At 45.9% G+C, this 12,382-nt stretch overlaps 1 protein-coding gene across 1 annotated transcript; it reads left to right on the forward strand.

The window, feature by feature from the left end:
- The first annotated feature begins 151 nt into the window (after positions 1–151).
- Positions 152–11,839, forward strand: LOC144730121 (toll-like receptor 2). Its single transcript, XM_078610695.1, has 2 exons — positions 152–687; positions 3,792–11,839. Exon 2 carries the CDS (start codon positions 3,792–3,794, stop codon positions 6,252–6,254), a length of 2,463 nt encoding a protein of 820 aa, XP_078466821.1. The 5' UTR covers positions 152–687; the 3' UTR covers positions 6,255–11,839.
- The last annotated feature ends 543 nt before the right edge of the window (positions 11,840–12,382 follow it).

The following is a 12,382-nucleotide window of genomic DNA, read 5'->3' on the forward strand; positions in this document are numbered from 1 at the left end:
GACTAATCTCTATCTGTCCAATCTGTATCTAGTGTTGCCCCCTCACATGCGTGAGTTTTCTCCGAGTGCTCCGGTTTCCATCCACACGTGTAAACATTCATTAATTGACTGAAAACATCTCGATATATATATACACCTCCGTGTATTTGTGGATTGTGCAGTTTACATGAATGATGCTGTATGTACACCATTATTATGACACCAACTATACAATACGATGAACCCAAGCCCTGATTGCTGTGAAGAGACACGCGTTACCACCGCTGATAGAAATCGCTGGCCCAAGCGTAAACTGCACTCTGCTCAGTAGTTCTCTGTTCAGCGAAGCGACCTTGTGACCGGCACCCAGCGCACCGACAGCTGCACCCACCACAACTGACCCCCGGCGATGCCGTTGCAGCAGCCGGCGCCCGTGATAATCACCTTGGAGATGGCGACAGTCGTTCGGTGCCATTGGCAGAGCTGTGTTGTTTTTGTTTTCCACGTCACGTTTATGACAGAAGTATAAAAAGTGACCTGGCGTTGTGGGAAGCCGCAAACGGCTCGTCCTGTCCTGGACGCTCGCAGTGACCACGGCAGTTTGAGGGGGGATCGGTTGCCTTGGGCCTCATCGGGGGACAAGGGAGCCACTCTGCCACCTGAACCTCAACCGAACCGACGCCCTCCTCACATCTCCACGCTGCGGAGGTGAGCAGAACTCGAGCTGCCGTCCCCCTCGGGTCCGACCGAGGGGTCAGTGGTCAGCGTGCGAGAGTCCAGACTTGGGTGGTGAGATGTGCGGGCGATGTGCAGGTTAACTGGATTGCACACAGACTCGGACGCATTCATCAACAAACACGGTGTGTGGAAATGGGCCTTCTTCAAAGAACAACCATTGCCCGCAATGTTACCCTGATGTAAATTTGTTTTACCTTTTAAAGCCAACGTGTTGTTGTTGTCATTGACAAATACGGTGAGGGTTTTGTGTTATTTGTGCTTGTGCACCACTGCCAACGCAGTGGCGTCTTATCTTATATTTTTAGAGCATCTTAGCTAAAGGCGCTTTAAAGAGTTTAAAATCGGTAATAAAACCTGAGCGATTTTGTTGGCAAGGGCAGTGCAAGGGCTGAGGAATGAATGAACATAACAGAGGGCACGTGAGTTCATGAAAGGGCTATAGGGGAGGGACGGGACAGGGTGGCGGAGTGAGGGAAGATGAAGAGAATGGGCGATGGAGAAAGCCGTCCCTTGGTGTGGACCAATCAGTTTCAAGGACAATGCATACATTATCATAGTGTTTTTTGTTTGCATTTTGACTGCAAGTATTGTGGTTAATGCAGACATGAATCCTTGTTAAAAGGTATCAGTTTTGTTGCCAGAAAAAAGGGGAAAACCATATTATTATAAGTGGTGGAGTATTAAGATATTAAGAGTGGAATGTAAAGGGGTTAAGAAGGGGGATTGCTTAATGTACAGGGACAGTGTTGATTCCATGGTGTGGTATAGAGTCTATGGGCAGTGTTGGGTCTCTGGTCAGTGTTGGGTATATGGGTAGTGCTGAGTCTATGGGCAGTGTTGAGTCTATGGTAAGTGTTGAGTCTATGGGCAGTGTTGAGTCGATGGCCAGTGTTGGGTTTGTGCACTGTGTTAATCTATGGGCAGTGTTGGGTCTATGGACAGTGATGAATAATGTACAGGGGAAGTTGATTCCAGTGGTGGGATGCCAGGAGGGATTTGAACCAAAAACGGGATTAGGCACAGGGAGGAGAGCGAACAGAGAGACAGAGAGAAGATTGTGAATGAAGAGCAGGAGGGGGTCAAAAAGAGAGGCGAGATAGGTGAGAGGTGATGAACGGCCATCACAGAGAAGTTGGCTATGTACATTTGTGTCAAAACTTGCAAACAAACATGCTCTGATAATATATGTGTAATGTGAGGATATATCCGGGTCGCTGACGGATCACAACTCGTCACGATGATTGGCTCTGCCGGTCCTGGTCCATAGCCAATGGGGGGATATGCATTGTCTTTTGACACCGATTGGCCTACACCAGACAACTTTCTTTCTGGCCTTGTCTCACCACCAGTGTTAGACCAGAGAACAACACAAAAAGAGAGACCGTACAAAGGCCATGCAAGTATCAAAGCCTTATATCTATGGGACCTTTTGCCAGTATCATCCCCGAAAGTGGGAAACCCCGTGACGTCATCACCTTCAGAGCAGCAAACTCCGAGCCGGTTTCGACATTCAGTGGCTCATCAGCAGTCAGGTTTGCTTGAACCAATGCTGGTAAATAGCCAGATGTTTATACTGTAGGCTAGGACCCTCTCTTTAAGACATGGGTCCTAGTTTAATTCAAACCTATATAAACCATAACACAAAATAATTATGTGCGTCCGTCCAGAGTTCATGTGACCCTTTGACCCTTGTAGGTCCAATAAGTCCCGAGTGGGATCACGGTACAATACGATGTGGCCAACACAGGACTATAAAAATAATAGTCCCAACAGCCCTTTGTCAATCCACTGCTGGATGAAGGTCTCAACTTGCCATGTTGGTCATGGATGTTGTTTGGACACACTTCAGCGTGTTGTTCAGTACAAGTTTATGATGTGCACGCCCAGCACTTAATCAGATATTACTCGCCACTGCCGTTATCTCTGGAGTCATAGTACAACGTGCTAACCATTACTCACTCCTATTTTAGTACAGCACTATACAAAACTTACACTACACGACAATCGGCTTAACACCACATTGCATTTTAACATCACATTTAGTGTAAATTATCAATGTGAAAGTAATGTTGAGCTAAAAAAATACATCCATGATGAAAATCGTGAACATTTCTCTTGGAAGCTCAGTACAGTAGTTATACACTATATTTTTTAAATGCTCGCTTGAGGGATTGCCGAAAGTCTAGACAGTAATACCTTGCCAACCGCGAGGATTGGTAAATTCGCTGTTGGTAAAGTACAGGGGCTAGGGGGTTAGGGTAACCGCGGCAGCGGTCAGACTTAACGAAGTTTACTGTTTATTAACTAAACGCCGAATAAAATAAAGTACATTGCACAACAACACAATACACCATTAATATACTTGACATTAACTTTCCATACCTTCAATATTAACGATGATGATGACGATGACAACGAGATGATGGGTAAAGGGCTGGCTAAGCGGACGGGCTCAGCCCGACCCTCGTCTACCGGGCCACAGACGCAACACTCACCTTCACAACTCTCTGCAAGCTTTGGGTCCATGATAAAGGGCAAAATTAACATGTACCGTATAGTACTGTACAAAAAAACAGACGGGCAGCTGATCAGCTAAGCAGCACCACGGACCTGCGAAATTTGTAACAATGACGCCACGCAATACAATGAAGTCATGCAGTAATGCAACGACATAATAACAGCGTCATGTGATTTCCTTAACACCGTGCTTTGCTCGTGGATACTGACATTTCCAGGCCGCGTTTGGTAAATTTAAATACTGTACAATTATTTCGTGAGACGGAGCGTGAATCTGACCGATCGTGGAGGTAGCAATGTGAAGAAGGAAGAAAGAGGATTGGGTAGCGACAGACCCAGAGGTGCCTCGCGTCTCGCAGCAGTCGGCGAGACAACATGGCGGATGCGATTGTGTATGCTCAAACCGAGATGTTCGTGTTTGGTAAACAGATATACAGAAGTAAATATGGGTATACTCAAATCTAGCAATTGGTAAATTCGCGGTTGGCAAGGGATTACTGTATTACCTACTGACAAGAAAGGTGAATTTGCTAATGGTGTTATATTTTATCTTACAGATGGCTTTTAAAGTCAAGCTGGCCAGAAGAATGTTGATGTGCACTCCTGTGATCCTCTGTATAATGGGGTTTATAGAAGCCTCATTGAGAGAGATGAACGATCCTGATTCACAATGCCACATCAAAGACGAGGGTCTAACTGCAGACTGTTCACATCATGGGCTGACATACGTGCCTCGGGGTCTCTCAGCTGATATCACTCTTCTCGACTTGTCCTACAACAACATAAAGGCTCTTGAAGTCGGGGATTTCTCCAGTACCCCAAACCTGCAAGTACTCACCTTGGCCTTTAACCACATTCAGAAGATACATCCCCAAGCAATGGCCACCCTCAAACGTTTATATTACCTGGATCTCTGCCAGAACAACCTCTCAGAGAAGCCTGGAGAGGCTCTTGGTAGCCTCCCAAACCTGCAAGTTCTCAATATCTCCATGAACAACTACACCTCATTTGCTTTGGGAGAGGATTTCTCCAGAATGTCGAACCTACGAGACCTCACCATCGGAACGCCAAAAACCACAGCACTAAATGCGTCTGACTTCCAAGCACTGGAAAGCGTCCCCCTAAAATACTTGAACTTGAACACTGGTTCGCCTCTTTGGGTTTACGAGACTGGGGCTCTTACCCACTTGCGATCTCTGGAAAAACTTAACATGAACGTCTCTGTTGACAAGGACCCACTCGTTTTATCAAAAATGTTGACGGACCTGAATAATACACACATTTCTGAGCTTGAAATATTTAGAATTTTGAACAATCCTCTCAAAAACGCATCTATAGATTTCTTCAAAGGTCTTGGATCAAGTAATTTACTAAAAAATATGACGCTAATTGAAGCAAACTTTACTGATAAAGAAGTAAGTAACTTGCTCAAAAATATATACTTATCAGAGTTGACAATGCTTGTATTTAAAAATTCTTCTTACACTGACCACTATCCTGTAATATTTAACGGTGTAAAAAATGTAACAAAACTGTCACCTCTCAAGAAAATAGTGATAGATTCAATATTTCATCTAAATATGACGTACCCTATTTTTATAGTAAATATGACACTCTTTCCAAATATATCCCAACTAAAGATATCTAACACGGGCATGAACAAAGTAGACTGCTTTTTCATGAAGATGAAAGCCATTAAGCAGCTAGATTTCTCCAGAAATCTTCTCAATGAGGGTGGCCTCTGGTGGGACTCCTGTAATTACACGGTGATCCTTCCTGAAGCCACTGAACTGATCATAAGTCACAACTATTTCAAAGACCTCAAGAAAATATCAGAAATGGTGTCCCTCATGCCTCGCATCAATTCACTGGACGTGAGTTACAATGGCATTAATTACATCGAAGAGTGTAGGTGGCCATCCTCTCTCGAGAGGTTGATCCTTCGTAACAATGAGATCAGTAAAGAGTCTGTAATCTGCACTTCTGCCAACCTCAAGTTTTTAGACCTCTCCTACACAAGATTGGAGAGATTTCCCAATTACATCTTGACCAATGCAACATCTCTGCAGGAGCTCCATCTCACTGGGAATCTCATAAAGTATATTTCCTCTGATGTAAAATCCCAATCTCTTCAGGTTTTATATGTGGACTATAATGCGTTGGGCATCATTGGTCAAGGCACATTCCAGCACCTCCAGAAAATTAAGTCAATTACCCTTGGAAACAATCCGTTTTACTGCATGTGTGACCTTTACTGGTTCCGGCAACGTTTTAATAAAACACTTCTACATGGCTGGCCAAACGATTACACATGCAGCTACCCAGAATATTTGTCTGGTAAGGAAATGAATTACTTCAACCCTAATATTTTAAACTGCGACAGAATAATTGCAATTTCTGTCAGTGTTGTTGTTACAGTGGTCGTCATAGCCCTTGTCATCGGCATTGGACATTATCTTGATGCCATATGGTACATACGCATGGGTTTTATTTGGGTGTCTGCAAAGAGAAGGAGATACAAATTAATTTCAGGAGAAGAGGATCTCCCTTTCGAGTATCACGCGTTCATCTCTTACAGCCACCTGGACTCCGAGTGGGTGCAGAACATGTTGGTGCCGACACTTGAGCATTCGAACCCTGACCTGCGGCTGTGCATCCACGAGCGAGACTTCACACCTGGACATTGGATCGTAGACAACATCATTGAGTGTATCGAGAAGTCGTCCAAGACCCTGTTCGTACTCTCCAGGAATTTTGTGAACAGCGAGTGGTGCCACTACGAGCTGTACTTTGCACAGCACCGCATGGTGGAGGAGAACCAAGACTCGCTCGTTCTGCTGCTGCTCGAGCCGCTGCCCAAGGACTCGCTGCCAAGCAAGTTTTGCAAACTCCGCCGCCTCCTCAGCAACAAGACCTACCTGGAGTGGCCGGCGGAGGAGAGAAAACGCGCCGTCTTCTGGACCAGCCTCAACGCTGTGCTGCAGTCGAGACCATCACCACATTCCGATTTAGGCTCCTAGAAAAAGGGGGGTGGCTATATTGCTTCTATGTCACTTGAATGGGTATAATTTTCCCCAGTATATTCTCTATTTAGTTTGGAACTATATGTATGCAACCTGCTATTGCATAGCTTTTTAAAATTAATATTCATATATTTGTAATGATTCATAACACTTGCTATGTAAATATGTCAATATTTCTGCCATGAGGTCGGTCTGAGTTCTGATACAGGCAGACCTCCCCAAACGCGGGGGTTACATTCCTGGAAAATGGCATGTTGTGCGTTTGAAAAATAATATACCTTTTGAGGAAAATAGGGTTGCATCCGAAATTATCACCCCCTCCCTCTTTGTTTTACTTCTACGAGATTACCATCTATTTTATTGTACTAAATGATGCTGATTAGCTCTCCATTTCTGGTGTATGTGTGTGTAAACTTTATTTTTCAATTTCACCTCAACACAAACCCTCCATCTCCATTTATCTTTCCTTACCGCGGCACTAACGCCCAACGCTCGCCCCTGACACTGATTTGTCAGCCCAAACGCTCGCCTTTAACACTGTATCTCTGCCTGGTGCTTTTTCTGGTCTCAGACTCTGGATCACCTTCCGTACTTCCTCAACAAATGGAACTTCAGTCAGCCACCCACAGGCGGTGACCACTTCTTCCAATATTTGAGGCACCGCAGCCTCAGGAGGGTCATCCCACTTTGCCACATGATGTTTTCCAGGCTGAGGGATTCCCCCTCCCCCAAGATCTCACAGAAATGCTCAGCAATTCTGCAAACTTGTTCCTGGGGTCGGCGATTGGATCACCTTTCTTTTCCCTAATGATGGTGATAGTTTTAGCACTGCAAGTTACTTTTTGATGGAGTTAAAGAGTGATTTTTTTATCGCGGGCTACTGAGGCAGATTCCATCTCCTTAGCAACCCCCGACGTTGTAGCGTTGCACGGCTCTCTGAACCTCCAGAGTAAAGGCTGCTGTCAGCCTCATTCTCTGACGTGGGATGCTGTAGATGGTGAGAGTGGGCCTGTCGCTTTTTCTCAGCCAGCTGGAACACCTCCTCTGTCAGCCAGGGTCTCTGGGGAGGTTTGGACCGTGCACCCAAATCAGTCATTGCAGCTGCATGAACCACAGTCCTAAACCTCGCCCATTTTCCCTTGGCGTCAGGAGGAGTCAGGGAGGATGCAAACCCCAGCTGCAAGTGATGATGAAATTCCCACAACTTTCATCAGCTAGCTGAGACCAGGCCACTGTGGGTTTCAATGGCAGGCACATCTTACAGATGACAAGCCGATGGTCAGTGGGCAGATCAGCTCCATGGTAGGTCCTGCCTGGTGTCAAGGACATGGGCCCATGCATCCGCTATTCCATCACTATATAGTCCAGCAGATGTTTTTGCTTGGACCCGGCATGCGTCCATGATGTTGGTGGATGCGTTGATGCTGGAAAAGCATGTTGGAAATTACAAGTCCATGGGCTGTACAAAAGTCTAGCAGCCTGCTGTCGTTGTTATTGAGCTGATCTGGCCCATGCCTTCCAATCACACCAGACCATGGTGCCAGCATCTTGACCAACTCGGGCATTGAAGTCACCCAACAAGATGACTCTATCCCTAGGGGCCACTGTAGCTAACACCTGTGACAGGAGGTGATAGAAGGCATCTGACTCATTGGCCTTGCCTGCATCCCTCCACGGATGTTCGTCTTCAGTGGGGGCATAAGTAACCACGACCACCACTCCTCGACCTCTGGTTGATGGGAAGGCGAGCCCAAAGTAGCCTGGGACTTACAGCTTCCCACACCTCACCGCCATGCTCCCACACCCCCTTCATTATTTTGTTCAGAAGAAGAGCCACTCTCTGTTGTTTGGCAGTCTCCTACCCCAAGTAGAGGACTGTGCACCCCTCATGGCGGCAGGAGCCAGAGCCGGTCCATTGGACCTCCTGAATACCACAGAGATCCAGGCGGTACCGGTCCAGCTCCCGACAGAGAAGTGGCAGCCTCTCCTCCGCATTGAGCGTCCGAACATTCCACGTGGCCACCCTTCGTGGTTTTTTACTGTTTCTGGAGGAACCCCGAGGGTAAGGATTCAGTTTACTGGCTCCGCCAAATGGGGTTTGGCCAGGAGACGTCATAGACGCCTGCCCCCCTGGGGCCTCTGGCACAAGTTTAGTTAGATTTTTAACACGTGTTTTAGTGGTAGTTAGGTTGAAGGTGGAAGTGTTACCAACCCCTCGCACCCATCCAGAGCCCCCATTGGCCGCTGTGGTGGCTGCAAGCACCATGAGGGGAAAAGTCAAAAGGAATTGGCCGTTCCCCCCATGGAATTGCTCGCGTCCACCACAGCGTTACTGTCCAGCACCACCGAAGAGGTAGGGTGTTCTTTTTGCCGGATGGTGCAAGCCCACCACACCACATGCATCTCCTTTTGTGGCTTCCTTGACGCGTTTGCTCATGCCATCGGGCATACCACAGTCATCCTCTGACATGTCGTCGATTGCATTGCAGCCACTTTTAAATGTAGATGCATCATTGGAGGCATCACAGTCATCTTTACTACCAGAGACACTGAGTTGGAGCTGTCTCTGTCTGATTGGATTCATCTCCAAGAAAAGGATCACAAATGAATAAAAAAGTATCTCTGGAACCCATGCAGAAATAAGACCATTTACCACCTTGTACAGCAATGTTTTCTAGCAAAATCTATTCATGCACTGGGACGTGGCTTACAGCGACGATACATGGTCGTCCCCGACGAATTTCACAAACGAAGATTGTTACACATGGTAGTATCAACAACATTAAATACTATGCGCTTACGATATTTTTGGTGGGGAATGACTGCTGATGTGGCTCAGCGGGTTGCACAATGTGAAGACTGTGCAAACCGTAAAACGTCTATTTGTCCAATACAATACAATATCCACTGCAGTCAATACCAGTGTCACGTATTAATGAACTATTTGTGCTGGGTATTATTGGATCCCTACCAAAAACACACATCGGGAAATCTCTACCATGTCTCGGACCGCATCCGTGAACATAAAGCTGACCTGAAACACGGTAGGACAAACACCTCAGCCGTGGCACATCACTGTTACAATTCAGTGGGTTCACATGACATTGACTTCTCCAAGACAGAGGTTCTCTGCAAGCCATCTGGCTACCATGAGAGATTCGTTCATGAGGCGATCCACATATACAAACACAGAGACAATTTCAACCGAGAAGATGGATTCTGGCTCAGCAATCATTGGAAGGACGTAATAAACCACTTCGGATCTTAACTGATTGTTGTTCACGTTTATGGTGACTTTCAGACCGCAGTCCACTCACTGGCATTAACTGTGTATCTTGTGTTCTCCACAGGGAATGAATTATTTGCTCCGCTGCGGATCTCCTGCCACCGTTTTCCCATTCACATGCTTCATTGCTTCTACATACTATTAACATGCCCTCCCTTTGTTAATGCTACCCCCCCCTCCCTTTGGTGCTGCTGATCCTGCATAATGCATGGGCATAATATGACTTTGAAACCCCCCCGCCCACCTCCTACACATTTCCCATGAATATGCTAAATTCCTCTTGATATGCACATTCTTTTGTTAAGGCTCTCTTCTTCTTCCACCTCCAACTCAGCTTATATATAAGCTCCTAGCTTGGCAGTGTCTCATTCTTCACCTGAAGACGGCTGCTTGCGTTGTAGCCGAAACGTCGTGAGAATTATTTGATTTTATTATGTTTTATTTTTATTATTTTATTACTTCTACGTGACTTTACTGAAAGAACCAAGAAGATAAATCTCTACCTGTTGGTTGGCATGGAATATTTTTCATGTTGGCCCATAGCTTGTCCCATGCCTGACCAGAAGGCGGAAACAATTGCAGATACATTAGTTACTGGTTATGTTTGGATAAGGGGGCACCAAAAAAATAATTTATAGACCAAGGACAACATTTTTCTTCCTTACTCTTTGGTTCTTTCAGTAAAGTCACGTAGTTAGAAATAAAATAAAAACAAATCACGACGTTTCGATTGCAACACAAGCAATCATCAGGTGGGAAAACCACAGCAATATTTGTTTTTGCTGAAGTAGGAGAGAGATGCCGTGGTAAGAGGCTATATAGGTAAGAGAGGGGGGAGGGGAAAGGGGCAGAGAGAGAGGGGGGGTGGAGGGAAGCGTTGCGTGGACGCTAAAAGAGGGACGTGAAGCTGGACGGGGGGAAGTGGGTGGGGCTGGAAGTGGGAGGCCGAGCGAGCTGGGGATGCGGGGGGGAAGTTAACTCGGAAACACGGGCGGTGCACGAGTGCCAATGCACCAACAATGCCAATTCAGCAACCACGCCAATGCAGCAACAATGCCAATACAGCAACAATGCCAATGCAGCAACAATGCCAATGAAGCAACAATGCCAATGCAGCAGCAATTCCAAACGCTGGGGATGCCGGGGGAAATTAACTCGGAAAAATAGACTAGTACTCGGCAGATATGATGGAACAACCATAAACAATTAAGGTTTTACCTGGTTAATAACATCATTCCAATGATTGCTCAATTTGTATCCATCTTCTCAGTTGAAGTTATGTCTATGTTTATATATCTGGATGGCTTCATGAACAAACCTTTAATACTAGCCAGAAGGTTTGCAGTGTTTTTTGTTTGCATTCCGACCGCAGGTATTGTGGTGAATGCAAACATGACTCCTTGTAAAAAAAGGTGTCAGTTTTGTTTCCAGATAAAAGGGTAAAAAAACAATTATCATATTTTGCTACTTGCAAAGGAGGTTCCAATGGTATAAATGCTTACCCCGAGCTCTCATACTCTGATGGTGCATTGTCTTTGAGTTGTGCGCCTTTTGGCATCATCTGGTTCAACACCATGTGAGACTGGGCTCTAAGAAAAGCTGTCTCGGGTGTGGACCAATCAATTTCAAGGACAGTGCATACATTATCAAAGTTGTGTTTTTTGTTTGCATTCCAGCTGCAGGTATTGTGGTAAATGCAAACATGACTCCTTGTAAAAAAAGGTGTCAGTTTTGTTGCCAGATAAAAGGATAAAAAAACAATTATCATATTTTGCTACTAGCAAAGGAGGTTCCAATGGTGACTTAATCGTTCCTCGTTAGCTGCTACCATAGTTAAGTTCATAGTGTATATATGATGCATTTATTCTGTCGGATTTATTTTATTGGAGAATTTTTTTTAAACGTTTCATTTTATTCACATTTGTTTATATTGCAATAACTTCGTTGCTGTTTGTGTTTTGGTGTGTAGGGGTACATTTTTCTTTGTTCACGTGTATATGGGGACAAAAGTTTTATTGTCTTACACTTTATGACTACATAAATTATGGGGATATGGCATAAGGGGGAATATGTTCACGTTTTCATGATTCATGGGTTACCCGTGGGCGGGTTCTATTTTTGTAGGGGGGGGGGTGTTGCGATCTGTGAAGATTACTGGGATCTGGATACTTTGTGTTAAATCCTGGGGGGGGGGATTAAATAATATATTTCATAAAATACATGTTAAATGTGTTTTTCTGATCGAGTAATTTCAATAAACTGACAGTACTTGCGTAATAAAGGACTCTTGCACTGGGTCTGTCTCCGTTGTCCTTTATTGTGGTTCGTACAACTTTGCCCGCACGGCGTCTCGCTCAGAGTCTCCTCCGTCTCCTGCTCGGCAGCCCCACTGCTGCCGTCGCTCCTGCAGACTTGCTGCTGGCTCACTATGCAGCCCCGCTGCTGGCTCTTCCCTCAGCCTCTCTGTCCCCGACCTGCAGCCCCACGGCTGCTCTCTATGCAGCCCCGCTGCTGGCTCTCCGCCTCCTCCGTGCCCGGACACCGCTGGCCAACGGTGCCGAGTCCCGACCTGTGGCGATCACGCCACTTTCCACCTCCTGCCCTGCGTGGCCTCCTCCTGTCTTTATTCCCACACTCTCCCCCAGCCCTTCCGGTTCCTGCCCTTAAAAGCTCTCCTCTCTCCCCACGTGACCCAACTCCTCCCCCCTGTTACGTCATATCCGCGAGGCCGTTTACGCTCGCATTACACTTGTTTGAGTAAAAATGAGTTTATATGATTTGTTTCGGTTTTATTTGGCTTAACCAGGTAATAACTCAACAGACCAGAATAATAGTCTGA

This window comes from Lampetra planeri, chromosome 2 (genome assembly GCF_965212315.1).
Source record: "Lampetra planeri chromosome 2, kcLamPlan1.2.h2, whole genome shotgun sequence".
NCBI classification, from domain to species: Eukaryota; Metazoa; Chordata; class Hyperoartia; order Petromyzontiformes; family Petromyzontidae; genus Lampetra; species Lampetra planeri.